Here is a 23,149-nt window from a genome sequence, read left to right on the forward strand (position 1 = left end):
AGTCATCTTATGTATATGTATTAAGAAGGACATAGTAATAAAGACTGGCTTGTATTTGCATATTGCTTTGAATATGCAAGTGATCTGCATTGAAACAAGAATTTTATTTCCCTCTATCTGGCACCTGGTGTGGTGGTGCATGCTTTTCCAAGGAGGGAAACCAATGGCCAGGAGAAGGGTAGAGACGGTAGGGTTCTGTGTGACGGTGACATTTTAAGCCAGCCATAAGTTTATCATAGAATAGAATAGTTAGGGTTGGAAAGGGCCTCAAGATCATCTAGTTCCAACCCTCCTGCCATGGACAGGGACACCTCACACTACACCATCCCACCCAAGGCTTCATCCAACCTGGCCTTGAACACTGCCAGGGATGGAGCACTCACAACCTCTCTGGGCAACTGATGAATTATGTAAAATTGCAGCTAAGGATTACTCCCTTGTGATGCTGGGGTAGTTTGCAGCTGGTTCAGTGCTTCAGTCCAGTATGTGTGCAAGAGACTGGCACACACTGGAGAGGCAGCATGTAGGAACACGTCTGCTGGTAAGGACTTACACTTGGGCTGACAGGTAAAACATGTAAGTGAACCTGGGGAGCCTGAGTCTCTCGATATGGAAGCATAGATAAGGCATTAATGCTTCTCCTCCTGACAGAGTCATCAAGAAAAGCAAACAGGGCTGGAGGTTAGCGAGCAGCTTCTTCACTCTAGGCTGTATTGCCCTGGCAGAGGTGCATATCCCAGCTTGAGCTACCTGTGGACGTTCTTCTGGGATGGTGGACAAATAACTGTCTTTAATTACACTGGCTTGAATAAAAATACTGGGCTTGTTTTTTAGCAATGCAGGCTACAGGTTCAGGAAACCAAAAATAATATTGACCTGCTCGTGCGGTATTTAATAACCAGGGAAGCTAGCATGCTTCTGCATCTTCTGCTGCAAAACTGCTTTAAATTTAGACTGCATTTTCAGTGCCAGAGGTCACAAGTAGATGTGACATGGAGCAGAAGGCACCACAGCTCGGGCCGCGAGTCTGCCTGAAGCTCGCAGAGGCTCCGTTTACTCTTTAACCGCCTTTGCTTCGCTCGGGCCTCCCTCGGCACCCGCTGCTCCCCAGGGCAGGCGAGCTGCAGGCCTGCCTCGGAGGCCTCGCCCCGCCGCTGAGCCGGACCCCGGCACCCCGGCCCTGCCCGGCGCGGCGGCAGTTCCCGGAGGGGCTGCTTTCCCCGCTGCACCGCCCGCCGGTGCCCGCCCGGCGCCGGGAAGGGGAATAGTGGGGCCAGGTCAGTGGCCAGCCGTGGGCCTCTTGCTTGCCTCCGGCCGGCTGGGGGCCTGCGGCGCTCGGGGGCTGCCCCTGGCGGCCCGCCGGACCGCGGGGAGAAGGGGCGAGGGTCTGTGTGGAGCGGCCGGGGCTGCTGAGATGGCTCGGGTCCTTTGCGGGGCCTTGGGCTGGCCGTGGCGAAGAGGAGGAGCAGCACCTGGCTGAGAAATGGGCGGGCGGGAGGCGTGGTGAGGCGCGGACCTTCGGTGCCGCTGGGTGCTTGTGTCGAAGGCGAGGCGGTCCCGCCCGCCGGTGCTGCTTTTGCCTGAAGATGTTAGGCGCTGCGACCTCCCGTCACTTGCTCGGCTTCAGCCCTGAGACCTCGGGTCTTATGTTGGGAGCAGCCACTTATCCCTGCCTTGGGCCCTTCTCAGTGTGGAGCCCACCCATGCTGGTTGATACGTATATGCGTGTGTGTATATACATATATATATATTTTATTTCTTTTTTTTTTTTTTTTTTTTTTTTAACAGGCCATGCCAGAAATGCTTGCCTAGGTAAGACCAGGTGCTACAGTGTACTTCTCATGATTTTGGCATTGCACAAGGTCAGCAGCAAGAAGCCTCTGCTGGGGAATCACAGAATCATAGAACACCAGGTTGGGAGGGACCTCAAGGGTCATCTGGTTCAATCTTTATAGGCAGAGCATGACCTAGACTACATGTCCTAGCACCTTGTCCAGTTGAGTCTTAAACATGTCCAGTGTTGGGGAATCCACCACTTCCCTAGGGAGATTATTCTGGTAGCTGACTGTTCTCATTGTGAAGAATTTTCCTCTGGCGTCCAGTCAGAATCTCCCGAGGAGTAACTTATGCCTGTTACCCTGTATCTTTTCCATATGACTCTGTGTAAAAAGGGAGTCTTCGTGTTCTTTGCAGCCATCCTTTAAATACTGAAAGGATTTTCACCCCCTCTCCCCCTCAATTTTTTGCATTATTCCCAAAGTGACACCATGCAGGATGCCTTTGTTTCCTGAAATTTAGTGTGTAGAACTGAGAATCAAGTGACACGCTGACATAGTGTGCTTTTGTTAGTTGCCAGTGCTGTACAGGGGTGCAGGAGGTATGCTCCTGAGAATGACATGGCCAGTTCTGTTACCAGAATGCAGTTTTGTTGATGCTTTCATCAGGAGCATTTACTGGTGCTGGTAAGGAGAACAATAGTAAAAGGGTACTAAAAAGAATTCCGAGCAGTGCTCAACTATAGAACTTTTGCAGTCTTCAAGGCAAATCAATCCTTGGGAAAGCATCAGTATTTGTGATTACATCTAGAATGAATTCATCCTTTATGATTTTTGGGATTTGGTGACTAAAAAGCAAATGGGGAGTTCGTTGTGGTAGTTTCCATTCCTGTGAAGTAGCACATCAGTTCATTTTAAAGGTGTCTGAAATACACCTAGCGGGCAGTGAACTTTATGTGAAAGTGTTTTCTGTCACTGTTACAGATGACCCTTTGCTGACAGAGGCAGAGAACCTCTTTAGATCAATAAAAAATAAAGGCCTGTGTGCTTCTTGTAGAAGTTAACAGATTCTTGCTCTCACCCTCTGCTGTGAAACTCCAGAAACTCGAGATCTTGTGCTCACCATGTAACCACAATCAAAGGTGGTGTCATGTATTTATGGAAAGACTTCCTTTGTCAGCTGTTTTACATACTTGAGTGCTATTATTTTTCACTGGACTTGGGTATGTGTCTGTGTGATGTTTTCACTAGGTCTTCAACATAATTAAAATGTGTGTAAAAGAGAACATAATTGGTTGGGAACAGAGAGACAACTCATATCTTAACCTCAGCCTGCAGGGACCATTGAAAGATACAAAACTTAACAAAGAACAAATAATTTGGAAAACACATAGCTTGCTATACCCAGAATTGACATGCTCAGAAATGAGGAGAAAAACAAAGGAGAAAAAAAGAGAGAGAAAAGCAGAAAAGAGATGTAAAGTGTAAGCCAGCTTAAAATTGGAACTCCAGATGAGAGATTTTTTTACTTACAATGTTAAAGGGTTTTTTTACACTATTTTTATTTCACATGTGCATGATTTGAAATCATTTCAATTAGTCAATTTGGATATCTTCTCACTTCTTGTTCTCTCAGCATCTGGACAGGTAACCATTGTTTCTAATGATGACATAGAGAAAATAGGAGGCCCAAACTTTTTGTTCTCTTCTCAACAGTAATATAGAGGCTAAAACCCTGTCCTTTATAATACCAGCTACTTCTAAAACCTGTTTTTAGAGGAGTTACAAAGTTCTTTAAGTATCTTAATACTGAACTAGAAGGACTATTGATCCTACTTAATTTTTCCCCAGTGTGGGTAGCAGAAACAATGTACTAAAAATTTGAACAGGATTCAGAAGTTTTCTTGAGAAAGGCATGAGCCTGCAGCAGCTCCTCTTGAACTTGGTACAATTTCCTGCTCTGTGTAGTCATGCCATAGAGGATGTGCATTTTCTGTCTGGAGGAGGCAGAATTTTCCAAGCTTTGATTAGTTTCTGTATTTGTAAGTTTCTTTTTGTCAGCAGGTTTTATGCTGATGATCCCTCATCATGCTTAAGATCTGCTCACTGCTTTCTTCCAGCTGAAAGAAAGCCAGCTGGAGAGGTGATTGCCCTTATATTGCTTCAGCTGGTAATTATTAGAGTGGGAAGAACCTGTCAGATAAGATGTTTAAGTCAACCTAAGCCACAAGTAACTCAAGGGAAGAAAAGAGATGCATAAGCACATGAGGTAGATGGAGAGTTCTGTAACCTTAAGGTGAGCAGTTGTGACAAGCAGCCTGTTCAGCCAGTGCTGGAGAGGAACCCTGCAGCTGAGGCCTCCCTCCTACACATTTCTTGTGTCTGAAGACAGGGTCCAGTGACTCCTCTTTGCTATGAGATCTGTGCTTTTGATTTGCATCCAAGTCAGTCCCCTTTGATCTTCCTGCTTCTGAATTCTTTCTATGTTGAACCCTGGCATTTATTCCTCTTCTCCCCATCATCCACAAACCCACTGTCCCAGGTTCCAGTCAGTCAGTGTTAATGGTTTTCACTAATTTTCAAATTCTTTTATTTTTTTTTTTTTTTTTTTATTATTTTGTGTGTGTGTGTGTGTATATAGATGTACTATTTTCATGGTTTAGTTGTATTTCTCCTTCACTGCTCTTTCACTTGTTTTCATGTTACAGGGTCAGTAGTGCCAGTCCTCTGCACTGGGTCACCACTCGCTTTCCATTTATTAGTCAGTCACCGCAGGAACCTGATGAAGTCGCAGTGACTGTCACTGCTTTCTAGTACAGATGAATGCCTCCTACAGTGACTGCTAGGATACCCACACAGATCTGAACTGTGAATCATCATCTTCAGTTCATGATGATCTTCTGTCCCTTTCTCCATACCCCGTCTTCACAATTCTGTGCTTGTCACTGGAATTGCAGCTGCTGGAGGTCTTTATCAGATCAAGTTCCCTTGTGCTTCTTGACTCGTCAGCTGCCCTTGATGCCTTTGCCAGTGTCGCAGAAATGCCTTTCTAATTGTGGTGTTTTGTTTTTTTTTTTTTTGTTGTGGTTATGTCATTTCATTATTTTTCTGCTTCCTGAGATTTCTTTCGTGGATTTAGTATGTTGGATCCCTTTATTTCTGCTACACTTTATCTCAGCATACCTTAATCCAAACCCAATAATTCAGTTGATTTATTTTTTTGTGTGTGCTGGTGACTCACAATCTGCACAGCACACCTTTCACTTCCTGTCATGTGTGAAAGGGTACTCTTATTTTCCTGGTGTATTGAAAACACATACCTGCATCTTTTCTCCCCATTTTCTTTTTCCCCTCACTGGTGTCAATAATTCAGGCACTGTCTTAGAGCTGGAATTTTTGCTGCTCATGTAGTTTAACTTGCTGATTATGTTTACAAATATGTAAAGGGTAGGTGTCAGGATGATGGAGCTAGGCTTTTTTCAGTGATATCCAGTGATAGGACAAGGGGCAATGGGTGTAAACTGGAGCATAGGAAGTTCCACGTTAACATCAGGAAGAACTTCTTTACTGTAAGAGTGACAGAGCACTGGAACAGGTTGCCCAGGGGGGTTGTGGAGTCTCCTACACTGGAGATATTCAAGGCCCGCCTGGACAAGTTCCTGTGTGATGTACTGTAGGTTACCCTGCTCTTGCAGGGGGGTTGGACTAGATGATCTTTTGAGGTCCCTTCCAACCCTTGGGATTCTGTGATTCTGTGATTCTGTGATTTCTGTGTAGCTGCTCTGTAGTGCAGCATTTCTTGTTTGTGCATGCAGCTCAAATACTCATTTGGGCGCCCAGTGTCCAGTTCTCTGGTTTGTCTTTGTTCTTCTACCCATTCAGGAGGTTGCAACCTGCATTCCTTATACTTTGCTCTGGCCAGCTATCTAATGTTTTTCTCCTAGTTGCAACTGGCAACACTGCTGGGGTTGCTGTTTGATACAGTATGTTTTAAGAGTAAAAGCCGGGGTTGCAACAAAGTAATGGTGAATGACAAGAGCAAATACCCATGTTCAAGAGTTGGGGCTTAATAGTTTCTCAAAGAATCTGCTCAGGGAATATTGCCGCTGGTGTTATCCCTAATAATAATTAATTATGTTATCCCTAATAATAAATATTATTCTAAATTAATATTATTAATAAGAAATATAATTATTTTATTAACATTGTGAGAGGTGAAGTTTAGTGGCAGTCACCAGAGGCTTTCGGAAGGACTGATACATACACAAAAATACATATATTGTGTGTGAGTGTCTGCATGTGGATACATATATTACTCTTGCATAATGTGTGTCATTCCTTTGATACTGAAGTGTTGACATGTGACAAGTTCATATTAACTGAAGTGTTGACATGTGATACATGCTCATATTAACTCACAGTCTGCTAGCCCGCAGGCATGGGTGTTATAAAATCACTTGAGTTCCAAATGGGATTTAAATTTTTGTTTTGTGTAAGAGGTACAATAATTGTGGAATGGAAGGCTATTGGTGTCCATACTATCAGCCTATCACCTGTCACCAGTGACATGTAAAGCTGTAGCACTGAAAACATTTGAAAGACGTTAACTGACCACAGTGTTTGTTATTCCAAAGCTATTCCTATGCTGATTTTTTTTTTTTTTTACTCTAAAAACTGTGCATAAACTGTGATACAGATGTTAACAGGTATAGCATGTCTGACTTTTTAAAATTAGACTAAAACTTAATTTCTGTAAGTGTATCTAAATAGACATCATTATGTTAAAAGTGAAAATCTGAAAGCTTTAGTGTGATGAAATATCTCTTAGCTTATCCTACAAGATTGTGTGGGTTACTGCAACAGCCCTCTCTTGCACTGCTTTCACTTACAGTACAAAACATCAGTCTCAGTCATGCCCTGGATTGTGAGTGCTCCATACTGATTAGAATTTAGGATGTTGTTTGCCAGAGATCAGCAGAAATCCCTTTAGTTTGTAAGAGCTTTAGCTAAAATATCATGTTTTTCCCGAGTGGTTAACTTTCTCTGACTGAGCTGTTTAAATTCTTGGTTTTATTTTAAAATGTACTGGGTACTGACTGGTACTGTAAGAGATGGGTTTAAGAAAATAATTCAATGATAATACTTTGCATGAGTCATTAATCATGACTCATGATCAGCAGGCAGTGGTGTCCAATTTGTTTTCTAATCCTGCAGTTGCTGCTGCTCTTTATTACCATAGTGATAATATTAAAGAGCTGTTAATGCATATAACCACCCAGCTGAAAATAACAGACACTTTTTTTCAGTGGAACAAAATTTCCATATCTTAAGTTTGGTTTGCTCTGTACATTTTTCTTTTCTTTTCTTTTCTTTTCTTTTCTTTTCTTTTCTTTTCTTTTCTTTTCTTTTCTTTTCTCTTCTCTTCTCTTCTCTTCTCTTCTCTTCTCTTCTCTTCTCTTCTCTTCTCTTCTCTTCTCTTCTCTTCTCTTCTCTTCTCTTCTCTTCTCTTCTCTTCTCTTCTCTTCTCTTCTCTTCTCTTCTCTTCTCTTCTCTTCTCTTCTCTTCTCTTCTCTTCTCTTCTCTTCTCTTCTCTTCTCTTCTCTTCTCTTTTTCTTTTTCTTTTCCTCTCCTCTCCTCTCCTCTCCTCTCCTCTCCTCTCCTCTCCTCTCCTCTCCTCTCCTCTCCTCTCCTCTCCTCTCCTCTCCTCTCCTCTCCTCTCCTCTCCTCTCCTTTTTGACATGGGAAATCTAGGTAGTATAAAAGTGATCAAACAAGTATAATTTGGCAAGGAGGTTAACAGAACAGACTTTCTGCCCCCTCCCTTGGTTTTCAAGCCAATTGTTGTGCCTTCCTAGAGAATTAGATCTAGTCTGTCCTTCTATAAGGACTGTGGAGGCTTTGTATTCATTAAAACTTGGGAGTTAATTGTTCAAGCTATGCTTTGCACAGTTTTATTGCATGAATGTATGTTAGGGAATGACTGCTGAGGTTTAGAGAAGATGGAAAGCAGTTTCTCTTCTGAGAGCCTGAATATAAGAAGAATCATTTAGCTGAGAAATGAGCTTTGGAAACCTGTTTTCACTCTTAAAGAAAAAAAAAAAATAAGATAAGTGATTTTAAAAGCTCTGAAATGTGATGGCTGAAGTGTTGCAGACAATATTAGAATGTGCATAGGTTGCAAGTGTTGGGCTGATACTCTTCACAAAGCAATGAATCTTGTATTAAGTGAGATTTTAACGTGATTCAATTTTAATTAGTTGTATTAATTTACACTTTAGAGTAGAAAAGTTGATTCAGACAGATTAAAACCTTGAATTTAGTAAGAAACTCGGAGAACCCTTCAAAGTATCTGAGCAGATGGTAAAAATTGATCCCTTTACCTGTTCCAGTGTGTATGACCTTATAATGCATAGGTTCATATAGGCCTTACTAGTTTCTTTTTGTTGAACTTGTGCAATTCTGCTGGTGGATGCAAAGTGGCAGGACAGGTATGAATCTACTGGCGTAGGTGGTTCTTTGAAATCGGCTGGTGCAATGTGTACTGCGCATCCCATAATGTGGTTGCTGTGTAAACTGCTACATTTCAGTGAGGATTATACCTGCCCCGACAGAGGCATTTTCTACTTTATTGTAGGATGGTACAGCCAGGGACAAGATACGTGTTCACCTAACAGGTTTGTTCACTTCTTTCATTATGAACTAATTGTATGTGGGTCTTTTTCATGTGTGTGCGCTTGTTCATGTATATATAATAATTGTTTTAAGATTTCTAAGTCAAGATGCCCTGAACACAGCATAAAATATAGCTGTCACTAAATTCTGTCTCACTGAATATGTTTGTGTTCTGGGTTCACCTTAGGAAAACTTTCCACAAGCTTCTTGCCAATTTTTAAAGACTCTTGTTTCTGCCAGATACAGTTGTGAAGTAAAAGTGGTCCTTTCCCTGTTCTCAAAAAAAAAAAAAAAAAAAAAAAATTAACATCTACCGTGTCTTCTGGTTTGCTTTATCCATTAAAAAGGTGACTGGGGCAAAGCTAGGACTAGTCTAGCAACTGGCAAGATTTGTATATAAAAAACCTCTTTCCATGTTGGGGGTTCTTTTGATTCCCACTCCAAGAGGCTTCTAGGATTACTTCTTTTTGAGACCAGCTGTCTCTGGTTCAGGCTTTACCCCATTTCTTTCAAATCACTTGTAGGCTACTTTCTTTAATACACCTCTTTCCAAAGTAAGTAAAATAAGGCTGAGCCACAGATCAAGAATAATATTTGATGACTTTTGGTTTTTTTTGCTAATACACAGTCATACAATGTAGAGTGGAAGTAACAGAGGAGTAAGCCATGCCTGTACTGGTACCTAGAAATAGTTTACCAATATTTTGTACTTATATAAAAGACAGGTTTGATGCTAGATATATAATACTGTTGTATGCTTTTCCTCCTTTGCAGTACTGCACAGGTTCTGTTGCTCTGTGTCCAAGAAAGGCCACTTCAAAGTGCTACTGAAATGACTCGGAAAAACATACAGCTACCAGGGGCTATTCAGACTAACTAGGTTTAAGATGGAGTGTGATAAATGTGTTAATGGAATTAGGTGACAGGGAATGGACCTCAGTGTAAGAATGGTCTTCAGTTCTTAATTTGTGTGTTCCTCAAGTATTTCTCTCAGGAAGGTTTTGCTGGAATAGTTGCTAACTGAGAAACAGGAGATCCAGATCCTGAAAACTAGGGGTTTTGATATAATTATTCCTCCAACATAGGTGTGAGTTTGAAAGTTTGAGTGGTTTGTGGGTTTTTTTGGTGTGCGGGGGGCGAGAGAGTTTTGGAAGATTAGTACAAAGTTGGTCTAATGGAACACATAGGAATCTTACTACCGCTCTTGAGCCTTTTGAGTTCTGTACACAAATACTTTTGGGTAATTTTTACAAGAAAATATTTTAAATAGTATAATTAAATAATTTTTACAAGAAAATATTTTAAAAGATGATAATTTCTGGAAAAACTACTAAAATCACTTCATAAATCTCCTTCTGTTAACTTTGTGGAGTAATTCATGCCAAGAATTTTGCAAATACAGTCTGCAGTGATTTCTGTAGGCTTCTGTGATTGCATCACCTTTATGTTAGCCTCTGCTCTCCTGCTTCCCTCTCTGTCAGAGGACTGAGGTGGATTTCAAATATTTAACCCCTTCTCGTTTCCAGAAATGGTCATTTTTATGTGGAAGAACTTACTTCAAACTACAAAGGAAAGGATACTCCAGCAGAGAAGGATGTCAGTGTATAACCAGGCTCATGGCTATGAGGAAGAGCTGGTAAAGAAGAAACTCCAGCAGTTTGCTGGTGGATCCGTCGATCTTACCAAAGAAGACAATGGCATTGGAATACTTGCTTTGAACAACCCAAAGCTAATGAATGCATTTACAGGTATTAATTAGTTAATGGGGTTGCTGGTTTGTTCTGGGTTTTTTTTTGTCTTTCGGTTACCCATTTTAGCATTTTGCCTAAACAAAATGAAAAGCTGTGCGTTACCATTCCTTAACTGAAAGAAGAAATGTTTAAGCTTTATTTGGATGTGCAGCAAATGCCCACTGTTCTGCATAGTAGCTTTGCCATAAGAATATAAGAAATTCTCAACAATACAAGGACAGTCTGGTAGAACATTTTTTTTCAGTTAGTACAATTCTGCTATTGTGCTCTTTCTTGCATCTCATTCTGTTGCTACTGCTCTGGGAATGTACAAGGGTATTTTTAAAGGGGTGAGAAGATGCCATCTTTGTTTTGTAGGTGGTGTAGAAAGGGTGACTTTACTTCTTTGTTCTTTACCTAAATCCTTCCCTGTAAACTTTAGCTTCTGTAATTTGGTCTTTTCCACCTGCTCAGACTGGTTTTCATTTTTTATTCATTTGTTTTATGTCTGAAATACTAATGACTAGTTAATTCAGATCAGATGAGCTGACTATTCTCAGCTGCTGAGATCATATTTAATATGATTTTATATTGGATAACACTTAACTATCAAAACCAAGTGCCCTATTTTATTAATCTTGTATTATGAGAGGATTTTGACCTCCAAGATATTTGCCGTCTCTCCTTAACTGCCTCGAATATTCAAATTTATGCCGTTCTCTTCAGATATAAATGCACAGGTTCATAGTCTGCATCTACCTGAGCTGGAGCTGTGCATAAGCCTTTACTGGAAGAATGCCGTTATCTCTTAATATTTTGAAATGGATAATTTGTGTCATCTTGTTAATTTCTTTTTTTCCTGTTTTATTCTCCTGCCCAGTTCTCACAGTCTCTTTGCTGTCAGCAAGTATGTTTGCAACCCACTAGCAAAACATAGAGCTGCTTACATGAAGAATGTCAATCTACTTCCACTAATGATTGTTAGCTGAAAGGAAGAAAACCTAACAGAACAACAGAATGAGTGTCAATGCATCTAGATGTGTCTGCATTTTCTCTTTTGTTTCCCTGTAAAATCTTGTGTATGAAATCATTATCTAACTTGAGAAGTTGCAGCTAAAAGATGTTAGCATGGGGATTCTCCTTTTGCAGGCCCCCCCTCAGCATGCATGATGTTATACAATCATAGTTACATTGTTATTATCTCTAACACCTTGGGTTTTAGTTTTCAGTCGAAACAGAGCTGTGCAATGTACAGCCTTTAGACTGCATGCTCTTAGCTTGTTTTGTTGTGGAAGCCCAGTGTGTTATTCAGATGAAATTTAACACAAGTCAAATTGCTTAAACTAAACTTCCATAGAAAATTACAACTATGTTCTCTGTTTTCTAAGTGCTTGGCAGAAGGAGCTCAACTGATTTGTTGAAGTGCTGAGCAGTTACTGCTGCTATTTAGGCTGCTGGTACTTGTGCTTTGACTATATGAAGGGCTATATAATGTTAATGTACTGAAATCATATCACACATCTCATATTGGGTACCCAAGTTAGCAAATATTTTTTCGATATCTTAGTTAGAGGTCTGTAAAATAATTCCATTTCTCCTTATAGGACTGCTGTGAAACTAACATATTGGTGTATGCGAATTAGATGCTCTGGTAGCAAAGAAGAGCTATAAAAAACTGTGAGGAAATTAATAATTCTTTCTCTGGTGCAGAGCCTGATTAGCATATAGCAAATGAACCATGGGATCAGCCAGTTCTGTTTTACAGTAGTGTGTAGAGCCCTGTAGAGAGCAGTACTCCATTTTGGTTGGTAATAGACACAAAAATTTGCTGTGAAAAAATCTTTCTATGGCAGTTCAAGAGATTACTGCTTCTTCCTAAAATGCACCTCTGCTAGAGACTTTTGTTGCTACAGGAGGGGGAGTAGATGCAAAATCATGCTGGCCACTTGGCCACTGTGGTGGAAGTATGAAAAAGGATGGGATGTGCAACCTCTGAATTACCCCAGCAAAACTTCATCAGCCAGAGCCTGTAGATTGCCCCCCTCAAATAAATTCTGTTCTGTTAATTCTGTGTTTCAAAGCTTCTGGATAGTGGCAGATGTGAATGTGTATATAAATATATGGTTCCTTTAGAAAGCTGCAAAACATCATTAAACTGTTGAGAGAAATCCTATTTGCCAGGCATTTACTTTACACAGTAGCTTTTTATCTCAAAGGAATTATGTTTATTCTAAGCTTGAGCAACTCACAGAACCAAAAGCAGAACAAAATTGTTGGCAAATTGCTAATGGGCAATGTGGAGGTTGTTATGCCTTGTTGTTATGCCTTTTTTCTCTTCTTAATTAGAATCTGATAGCCACCTGTTTGAAACGGTCTCTTTGGAAACAAATGCTAATCAGGTCAGTTTAAGCCTGGTGGAACCAATTTCAGCAGCCCAGCCTTTTGCTGAACTGAAGCTGAACTTAATTTAAAAAAGAAGGAAGCTAGCTTGCAGGAATTAGGTAATAATGGTGATAGTTCTATTTTCTAGACTTGACTATAACACATTTGTTCTCAGATTATGGTTAAGATGCAAACAAATTATCATTCCAAGTAGGTTTAGTGCTGCAAAGAGCACAAACTTACTGGTATTAAATACTGACGGACCAAGACTGTCAGAATGAAGATTTGCTTTAGTATTGTGTCCTCCTCATTACATCAAACATGATGGACTTTATCTATTGGCAAAATAATAGTTCAGCATTGTCTGTAATGGAAGGGATCCTCTCCCAGGAGGGTGGGACAGGTTCTCTTATCTCTTGTCCCCTGCTGTTGCATGTAACTGCCACATATGGTACTTTTTTGTAAACTCCATTTTTCAGTTGACTAGATTTTTGCTTCATAATACTCTGTGGAAAGACTCTTCAGTACTTCACTGCTTTGACTGTTAAAAGCATCAGCAACAGTGGTTGTGCTGTATCTTGATTTTGGCAAATCTTGGGTGCCAGCTCAAATACCTTTCTTATAAGAAAACTTGGGAAATATGCAATCTACAGGGTTCCTGAACAACTTTTTAAACAGCATTTGCAGAAAAGTCACTGTTGAGTATACTGTCAGGCTGGGAAAGAGCATCAATTGAAGACCCACAAAAATCTTATCTAGGTCCGGTTCTGCTCAGTATTTTCATTCATGGCTTGGATGGTGAAATAGAAGGTGAAGTGCTGAAACTGTCAGATGACTACACATTAGAAGAGCTTGCTTGCAAGAAGATTATTATTTGGAACAGAGGAATGGAATTTAAAGTGATCACACAAAAATCATGTCCAAATTATAAATACAGGAGGAAAAGGAACTGGTTGAAGTGCTGCGATTTGTTAGAGGATCATAGTGTGGACCTGACAGTGGGGAAAAAAAAACCAAACCAGTGTCATTCTGGTATGTAATATGTGATATCCAATTAATTATTGCCCTCCTCAGGAACTTTGTCAGAATGTGCTATTTCAATGGCTGAGACCAAGCTTAAGGTGGAAGTGCTTGACTGAACATTTACTCTTGACCTGGTGCTGGGAAGCTTTCTTCATAAAGAACTGGAAGGAAAACACAAGGGAAAAAGAAAAAAATCTGCCATGTGAGGATGGCTGCTAACAGGCAATTTCAGAACAGGTTGACTTCTGTTTATGCAGGTATAGGGTCAAAAAACCAACACTCTTGGCAGAAGAGGAAAGAGCCCTTCAGGGTACTAATCTGAAGTATGCTTCTGTTTGAAGAAGGTAGGCTTGTCCATCTGAATTCTTGTCAAAGGAGCGTAAAGCTGAGGGTGTCATCTGTATGTAGCCTGTTTCTGAAATTAGTTTCTATAAATGTTTCCTCTTAGCATAACTGAATAGAGTCATAGGCATTCAGAGAGGAAGAGCTTTAAGTGAATGCTGGGTAAGCTCAGTTGGTGTGGAATATGCTACAGTCTAGGATGAGCTAGAAACAGGAATCTGTAAAGTTCCATGTCAGAAAGGATACTTAAGTGAACATACAAAAATAGTATGTTTAAGATAGAAATAAAAAGCTAGTACTGTACAATCTGTGTATTTGGAGCCTATGATATACTTTGTAAAGAGAGGCTTTCTAGAAAGGTACGAGAGGGGAAATCAAAAGATGTTTTAGATCTCTTTTTTTCTCTTTAAAAGATAAAAGACACTTTGCACCTATTTTCAAATATATCTTTATTTTCTTATGGATGGATACTTCTAAATGTCTTTGGCCTCCAACATAATTTGTTCCTTAGCCTTTTTTTAGGACTGGTTGTACCTTGAGCCCACCTGACACATGATACTTTTCTGTACTCTGCCAGTTCTTTGGGCAGAGTGAAATGGCAGTAACAACAAAACGACTACATGGACAGTTACAGATGGATACATATAAGTTCATATGTCTTTCAGAATTTCGGGAAGTACATCCTTGGAAAAAAATGTATGTCAGTGCTTGCGTGCTTTCCCTTGTGTTTATAAGCCCATCACTTATTAACAATTACTTGGTTTTGATGGTGGAAAAAAACGTAACATAAACCAAAATGGTGATAATAATTTCCTGTTAAACATTTTGCTTCTCCCCTCTTGTGACAGGTACTATGATGCTGGAACTTCAGGAGAGGGTAACAGAACTGGAAAACTGGAAAGATGGCAAAGGCCTTATCATCTACGGTGCCGGAAACACCTTTTGCTCAGGATCTGATTTGAATGTTGTCAAAGCCATGTCCAACTCCCAGGCAAGTAGTGATACAAATTAAATTTTTTGAGAAAAATAAGCTTTCTGATATTCTGAGATCATTTTCAGAAAGAGGTGTTGCACTATGCTACTGCTGCAGTTTTACATGCAAGTCACAGAACAGAGCGTTTAATGGTTGAAAAAATGCTGGCAGCCCCTCTAAGCCATGTCTTAAGTGTTATTGTAATTGAGTCATAACTCTGAATTCCTACATTATATATTCTTTTTAGCCTTTTCTTTTAAAAATGTCATTTCAGTTTCTCAGAGTAGTGTATGGTGAATTTACACATTAGATAAGCTGTGCTTCAGTAGTTTGACCTTTAGCTGCAGATACAAGTAATCATTTCTCATATATTCTTAAGTCAAAACCAAATTTAAGTAGCGTGGCTGCTGTTACAGAAAGGTTTCAATTTTGTCAAAACTGCACTTGGACCTGCATAAAACGGAAGGAGAGATTAAATTCTTGTGCTGTAGTTCAGTCAGATGCGTTGTGTGTGTTACTGTGGGGTTGAAGAATTCAGGCTTTGATGGCAATTTTTCACTCATGCCACCCATCTTGACAACTTTGACATGTTCTGCAGTTCTTTTTATGGGTTAATATGTGGTTCTTGGCAACATCTGAAATAGGACTTTTATCAACAGCAGGGGAAAGGGGTCTTCTTGTGCTGCTGTTACATCCTGGTTTGCAATTGTGGAAACTGGCATCCTGATGCATTTCTGTGACCAGTTTCAGGGTTTAAACACAACTCAAACATTTAATTGAACATTCCAGTAAGAACGTCAACTCAAAACTGATTAATCTGGTATTTTGTCTTTGGCGATGATTTGTTTCTGTTGATGAAACTAAATATCATAAAAGCCACAATGTCTTAAATATTTATGACCTGATAAAATAAATGGGATGGTCCAGTTTTCAGAAGGTATAGGAGGCTTTATTTCCTTTGTGGAACATCAGAAGAGGGATGCTTTTCTTAATGTGGAGATACTGTGCTTTATAGATATGAATGGTTTTGGGGAGTTTTCATTTGGATTCTATATAGGCACTGGTCATTTAAAAAGTATAAATGCATCTGTGATTTCAGTTTTGTGTTGTTTTGGGTTTTTTGGTTGGTTGTTTTTTGTTTTGGGTTTTTTTTTTTTTTTGTGTGTGTGGTTTTGTTTTTCTGGTGTTTTTTTTTTTTTTTTAATCTGAAGTTTTCAGCTTATTTCAGAATTACAGTAACAGAAAGGAGCTGCAGTCAAGCATGGGGCCAGTTCTTATCTGCAATCTAGTCTTCCCTTCAGACTTCTGCATTCAGTAATTCTCAGTGATTCTGCTTATATACTCTCTTTGACATTTGGTGTTCTGTCTGTATGTTTACAAATTACTTGGAGCCACTGCAGTGGCAGAGAGGGGTCTGTAAGGGTTAGGGTCCATAACAGATGTACTGGGAAGAATGAAGTGTATAGGTATTAATAATAACTTTGTTAAAAATTCTTTCCAAAGAATCCAAATCTCATGCTAGTACTGAGAGTGTAAGAGCCAACAAAAATGTTCCAAGAATAGTTAAACATTGTTGCTTTCTATTTCCTTAGGAGAGTTTAAACTATTTATCCTGAACTGAAAGTTTACTTATACTAGCCAACTCTTAAAACATTTGTTTGGTGGGATTTAATGATCTTTATTAAATAAAATTTAATTGAATAAGGAATAGCATTTGCTGTCCTTTAGTCCTACAGAACACTGCTCTCTAACTTGCTTCAGTTGAGAATTTTGTCTGGTTTCAGGTTAAAAGAGCATTAGGTTAAGTTTTCTGTTCACAGACATCCCTAAGGCAAAAAAAACGCACTTAAAACCTAAACCACAAGTTAATAGCTTTGTGCCTGAACTGTTACTCTTTTCTGTTATTTTTATGCAAGGCTACTTTAGCCCATGGCTTTTAGTAATTACAGAAAACACCTTTATTTTATTCAACCAATTGTCTGAGGGAAGATTGTATTTTTCATAATCTGCAGTAGTTTGCCCTTCCCTGTAAAGGCAGGGAATAATGGCCAAGGCAGAGAATAAAGGAAAGGCAGAATAATGGCCAAGAATGCTGAAGGATTTTCGTGCCCCCTAGTGGCTCTTCATTCTCCTCTTCCTCTTCGTCCTCTTCCTCTTCATCCTCCTTCTCCCATGTTCAGTTGTTCCTAACCCTGAAACAAACCGAGGTCCTCTGCCTGATTTTCTTTGGTGAATGCTAACATTATGTGACCAAATCACAGAAGGCAAATTAATAGTGGACTTTTAATTGTATTTTTTTTAATATATATATATTTCTTTCTGTCTTTCTAAGCCTGGCTCCCAAGAGCAATAACCTCTTTCTGAAGTGAGACTTGAAAAGCTATCTAGCTGAAAAGCAGGAGAGGCTCTTGAAAGGACAGCTGAGAAGGAAGAAGCATAAAAGAGAATTTCACTTTCCTGGGTCTTGAAGCCCTAGGACTTCTCGAGCAGGAAGCCACAGAGGGTGGCCTTTTGAGCAGTTGGAGATGGTCTGGAAATGCTGTTCTGTCTGCAGTAAAAATGGACTCTAAGCTCTTGTAGCAAAAAGAGCCAGAAATATAGTTTTCTACTTTATGAAGGTGACTTTCCTGTTCCCTGCTTCCCCTAGCCCAAATGCAAACTATTAATCATTTTCTTCCAAATGTAGTGCATACTGTATTTTACCTCACTTTCTGCTTATTAGATTTCTTCTTACTCCAAGGATGGTATTAGAACTGAAAATGTGATTATTCCACTAGACTCCAGTGAACACCTCTCTTATTCAGATAAAATACTTTTCTTATCAGGAAGGTTTGAAGGGTATATTGGCCAGAGCTCAAGTAATTGTGATTTATTTTTTTCAGAGTGCTTTCTGTGCCGGCATTTTTCCCATGCAATACACAGTAATCTCTACCACATGAGAATATGAAGATCTTTCTTTTTGTTTGTTCACTTATAACTGCATTTATCAAGCTGGTCTGTTCTGGCATTAATCTTTAATTACCGTTTTGGATTTGGTATGAATTGAGATGGCCAATTTGAATTCAAGGACTCTGATGTGATGACAAGAAAAATTATTTTCTCTGAAGAGCATTTTTGCAGCTTCATCCTCATGATTATAGTATGGGAATTGCACATGCCTATGTCCAAGAGCTGGTATCTTGTATGTTTGTGGGGGGTTTTAACTCAGTTGTTAAGACAGCTGTCATGGAGGATTTTATTGTTCTTTAATTTGGAATGGAAATATTGCTACTAGTCCTAATGGTTGTAGGAGATGGCTACAGTGATAACTAAAAGCCTCTCTGTAAATCAATGTGTGCTGGAATTTTCAAGCAGACCTTTAATGTAATGAAACTGAATTCACTGGTTTCTGAGTAGCGACTGTTGTGGCAGCTTCAGTCTGCCGGAGATCTGTCTCTGGACATCATATTGCTGGTTGGCATTAGGCAGAGTAGGTCTTGGGAACACATGACTAATGACAATAAATCAGTTGAAGTTGACTTACTATTATTTCAAAGTCCTATTCCATGATGTACTGAAGACTTACTGCATATTTTTTCTTTCACTGAAAGTCAGGAGCTTTTACCTAGAACATATTCTTTACCTTAACAACTCCTGTAAAACTGTGTTTTAGAAATCAGTAAATGTCAGTAGAGATGTTTCTCTGTTCTTTATCTTGCTACCAATAATTAAGGGGTTTTTTTTTTTTTTTTTTTCAGTTGAGGGTTTTGAGGTTTTCATTTAGTTTTTTGAAAGAAATGCTGAAATTGGTATTTACTGGGAGCTTTTACTTCTACAGTGTCCAAACATATATATATTTATATATATTTAATCTGGATTAAATGGCACATGTGTAGCTCAGTATGTATATGAACTTGCCCATACTGTGTCATTTAGCCCAGTCATTTGTCAAGTTCCTGGTTTATACTAGATGTCTGAGAAAGAATATAAGAACAGGGAAGGGAGATAGAGAATTATTTTGCTTGAAAATACTCTCTTAGTCCCAGCAATTTGTGACTAAGACTTCTAGAGCCACAGGTGTTACCTTGCATTTAATAACCTTTTGTCAGTTTTTCTGTTGTGACTGTATATAGTTCTTGAATTGATATAGGTTGTAATGAGTTGCTGCAAAGTGTGCCACTGTTTAACTGCATGTTGTATGAGAAATACAGCAACTGGTTTTATTTGAAGCCCCTTAGTTCTTGTACTAGAAGAGAACAATTGTAGCCTATTCATTATTGTTTGCAAGCTGACGTAAAGCATAGAAGAGTGAAATAAGAAGAATCTTCTTTCTGTTTTCTGTTTTGGTTTGGGTTTATGTTTGCTTTTTCTGAAATGCTTTTGGCCCAAACTAAAAAATTAAGTTGGGAAATTGATAAATTGTATATTGTCTAAAACTGTATGGATTTGGAACAGTAAAAGGTATGCAAAGCTCTGTAGTCCTACACAGACTTTTAAAGCTTAGCTTTATGGGTGTTTAACTAGGAGCAAGAAGAGGAAATTACATAAATTTTCACTTAATAGGAATTCAGTATTGCAGTTACTTTAACTGTGGCTTAATTATAACTGAAATTCGTATAAATTGATTGAGTTCTGATTTGATATTTTTTTTCCCAACCTGATTTAGACCAGGTTTTCTGTTTGTACATAGTGGGGTTGGGCTGGAATTCAGGCAAGATTAACCATATCAGGGTCACTTAACATATTTTAATTTCCTATTTGTAGGACGGGATGAATATGTGCATGTTTATGCAAAACACCTTAACCAGACTGATGAGGTAATATGTTTTATTTACCCTTCTTTATGAAGTAATTATAATTATTGGAATATATGTTGGCTAACTCTTTCATATTATGTTTAAATTTAAATACATAGTTTCAAGTATGTAATTTTGAATCCCAGACCTTGTATTTACAAGTTAGTCGGGTAGGTATGTATGGATTTAAATTAGGCCTTGACATTTTGCAACTTAATAGTTAATAACTTAATTAAGAAATAACTTCATAGACTTTCCAGAGATTAGAACAGAAAAAAAACCCTATAGGTTTATATGTGGAGGGTCAGGATATACATAGAGTTAAGCAAGTCTAAGCCTTCAGTATATCTAAAGCTATATTCCGTAACTCAGTGGAAATCAGTAGCTCTTAAAAAACAACCAGGGCCAGCTCATGCAGCCTACGCAGGTAACATTTATTTAATATATTTATTTAATCTTCCCACTTCATAAGAGGAATATATTCAGTTCTACCATCTGGTACTTCTGAAAAACACTTTTTCCTTTCCTTTAGATTTAGCTTCCCTTAAGAAATCACATTTCTATTAAATACATGTCTGGTAGTGTTTGTCTTTTTTGCTGCTCAGAGCTCTTTGAAGAAAAATATTTTTTGTTTTCAAATAATCTATATGAGAAAGTGTTACGAATTAACATTATTCTGTAAAACTGTGCAGGAGATTGGAGACTTAATGGTAGTAGTTTTTTAAGGAATCCTCAGGATTAGAATCCATTTGTATAAGTTGGTCTCTGTATAATCAGAATTCATGGGGCAAACCAAAGAGGACCAAGATGTACAAAGATTAAGCCGTTACATCAGGTGGCTTGACTTAGAGACAAGGGGACATTTATTGTTGATGAGATCAGTCTGCCTCAGGGAGAGCTGAGGCTGATATGATCCTGAAGAGGATCGGCATTTGGATGTAGGGGGCTTGGACCCATATCTTCTGGTTCCCCATAGTCCACACAAAAGATGAGGTTACTCTCTTCCAGTGAGTTTACTTGTGCCATGTATTGTATGAAGTGTACTGCAGCTGGTAAGTGAACAAAACAGCTGTATCAGCATGCAAATTCTGGGACTAACCAATTGTCTTAATTTCTTAAGGAATTTAGCCCTGAAGTCAGTCACTGTTCATTAGTATTCATTACACAATGGCAGTAGGGAAAGTGGTTCTCCCTACATATTCTTCCTTCCTTCTGTCCTTTGAATTACCTTGAACATGATTAAATACAACACCATCAAAGGTAACATATTGCTGCTATCCTCAAAGGATGGTTTTGTCCTCCAAAAGAAAAGTTTTGTTGATGACTGAAATGGTGGTGCTGTTTGAAGAAATTTCTGAAGATGTCATCCTAAATCTCATTATTTTTAGATAACTCAGCCCTACAGTTCCTTGTGTCCCTTTCTACTATTTTCTATAGTGTACTGTCTTAGAGTCTTGTATTGCTGTCCTGTCACTCCTTCTTGCAGATAGTCTTTTTTGATATAATCTATAGCAGGTATTTTTCATAACACAGTACGTGATCGTCTTTACTTTGATTCTATTTAATACATCTGTCTTACTGTTTCATTTTGGGATTGCATATCAATTACAGAAGAATCATTTTGGCATAAGTAGAATTGGTATTGTGCTGCTTAGCCACAAAGATGTAGTTATTTAAATGAATTTGAACAGTATATTTTTCTGAACTTTTACTATAGAGATAGTTTGCTTGAATTCTTTTGTCATTTGTAAAAGACTAAAAGCATGAATTTTGCTTGCAAAACTCTCTTGTGTAGATTGCCTTTGATCAGTGTTGCACTAGTCCAAGGAAGAGCTATTGGAGGAGGAGCAGAACTTACCACGGCGTGTGATTTCAGGTAATATCACCCATTTGAGTAGTTGCCATGTTGGACCAAAGATTTAATGACTGTACCTATGAAATGTGGGGAGCTTGAGGTACCACTTTTACCAGGATTCATGTCCTTGAATGCCAAGGCATTTGGAACTGGGCTTTGTCAGCAGGCTTCACAGCGAAAAAGGAAGTTTGGGTTTGCTGATAGTGCAGAGGAAAGAGTATTTACTGCCAAGTTATACAGTTCAAATCACTGTGTAAAACAAAAGCAGTAAGGAGCTTTAGCAGCCAGCTGTGTTATATACCAAGTAGGTCCAACCTCTCACCCCTGAGTGAGAGGTAAGAGGACTACAAAATTGTATACCCCCTTATGTCTTTATGTGGCTGACATAAGTAAAATAAATACATAAACCTCTCCATTAGTCTGGTCTTTTGTGTTCTAGGTTTATTATTTGTAACATAACTTTGTGCTGTACAGTTTTTCAAGCCAGTTCAAGATGCAGAGGAAAGCAAATGAGGTTCTGTTCCTATTCTTTTTCCACACAGGTGCAGGGCTTTGCCAGCAACTAGCAAAAACCAGAGGGCTTTAATTAAAGAGGCTGAATGCAGATCAGGAACTGGAAGAAACTGAAACAATAAAATGTCACTTTATTTAAACAGTTGCTAATGTGCAAACAGCCTACAGATGTAACAGGATAAGGACTGTGTGCAGCCTTTCCTCTAAAATGAGGAGGTTTCAGTGAAGCTTTTATGCAAGGGAAGGAAACGTGCTCTTTAAGACTGCCTTGGTGCCTGAAGTGAGAAATAAGTTGTCCAGGACAAGCTGAAAGTACTTACACAAAAGTAATGTGAAGCAAAGTAAACTAGAATATTACAGTGCTGTTCCAGGAGTCAGGAACAGGCTTTGGATAGAGGAGATGGTATCTGTGTTGTCTGAGCCACTTGGAAGCAATCTTCCTTTACTTTGAAACTAGATGTGGCCAGATCTTTCTTCATACCTACACATCTGAAACCCCAGCTCTGACTATGGCCTCTGAGTACAGTCTGTATTATAAATGCCTGGTAAACATGCAGAGAGGTACTGTGTTTGACAGCTGTGGCACTGACAGGAGAATGCACCTGGGAGACTTAGTAGACCTTTCTGTACCTGTGAGTCCATTGACAGAAAGAGAATCTTGTTATCCCAAAATAGGAGTTTAGGGGGTGTGAACATAATGAAATTGAAATCTTTTGGTTTTCTAAAATATGTAGTCTCTACTTTTACTCCAGCTATGTTGTTTGACATACTGTATAATTATAGTCACTGTCAAGTAGCTCTTATTTGCATGAACTGAGCAGCTGCAGTTCCTCTGATGTACTGCCATAATTTTCATTATAGCTACAGCTGTTGATGCATCTTTGATTACTTTCTAACACACCCATCCAGTGCAACTAAATAATAGCAATTCAGGAGGAGCAAATGGGACTTAATTAATAACAGCAACAAGATAGAGAAACATAATGTGTGCTGCTGTTGCTCCAGTTATTTGAGAATTTTAATACTGGTGGACAAAATGTGGTTTTTGGGGGGGCCTATGAGTGGGTATTAATGGAAGAGGTATTCTTCCCTGATTCTCTTGATGCCAA

At 39.1% G+C, this 23,149-nt stretch overlaps 1 protein-coding gene across 3 annotated transcripts in view; it reads left to right on the plus strand.

The window, feature by feature from the left end:
* Nucleotides 1-1,200: 1,200 nt before the first annotated feature.
* The window catches only part of ECHDC1 (ethylmalonyl-CoA decarboxylase 1), a 37,605-nt gene continuing 15,656 nt past the window's right edge, over nt 1,201-23,149 (plus strand). The window contains exons 1-7 of one of the 3 annotated variants that reach the window (XM_065680926.1): nt 1,223-1,277; nt 1,789-1,812; nt 8,410-8,449; nt 9,974-10,195; nt 14,773-14,915; nt 19,641-19,693; nt 21,468-21,548. In XM_065680926.1, coding sequence (XP_065536998.1) covers nt 9,976-10,195; nt 14,773-14,915; nt 19,641-19,693; nt 21,468-21,548 — 497 coding nt within the window. In that variant the 5' untranslated portion in view covers nt 1,223-1,277; nt 1,789-1,812; nt 8,410-8,449; nt 9,974-9,975. Of the gene's footprint in view, nt 1,278-1,788; nt 1,863-8,409; nt 8,450-9,973; nt 10,196-14,772; nt 14,916-19,640; nt 19,694-21,467; nt 21,549-23,149 lie in introns of those variants that run through there. The other 2 variants (XM_065680925.1, XM_065680927.1) reach the window with 2 other exon arrangements.

Source organism: Lathamus discolor, chromosome 5 (assembly GCF_037157495.1).
Source record: "Lathamus discolor isolate bLatDis1 chromosome 5, bLatDis1.hap1, whole genome shotgun sequence".
Classification (NCBI taxonomy): Eukaryota; Metazoa; Chordata; class Aves; order Psittaciformes; family Psittacidae; genus Lathamus; species Lathamus discolor.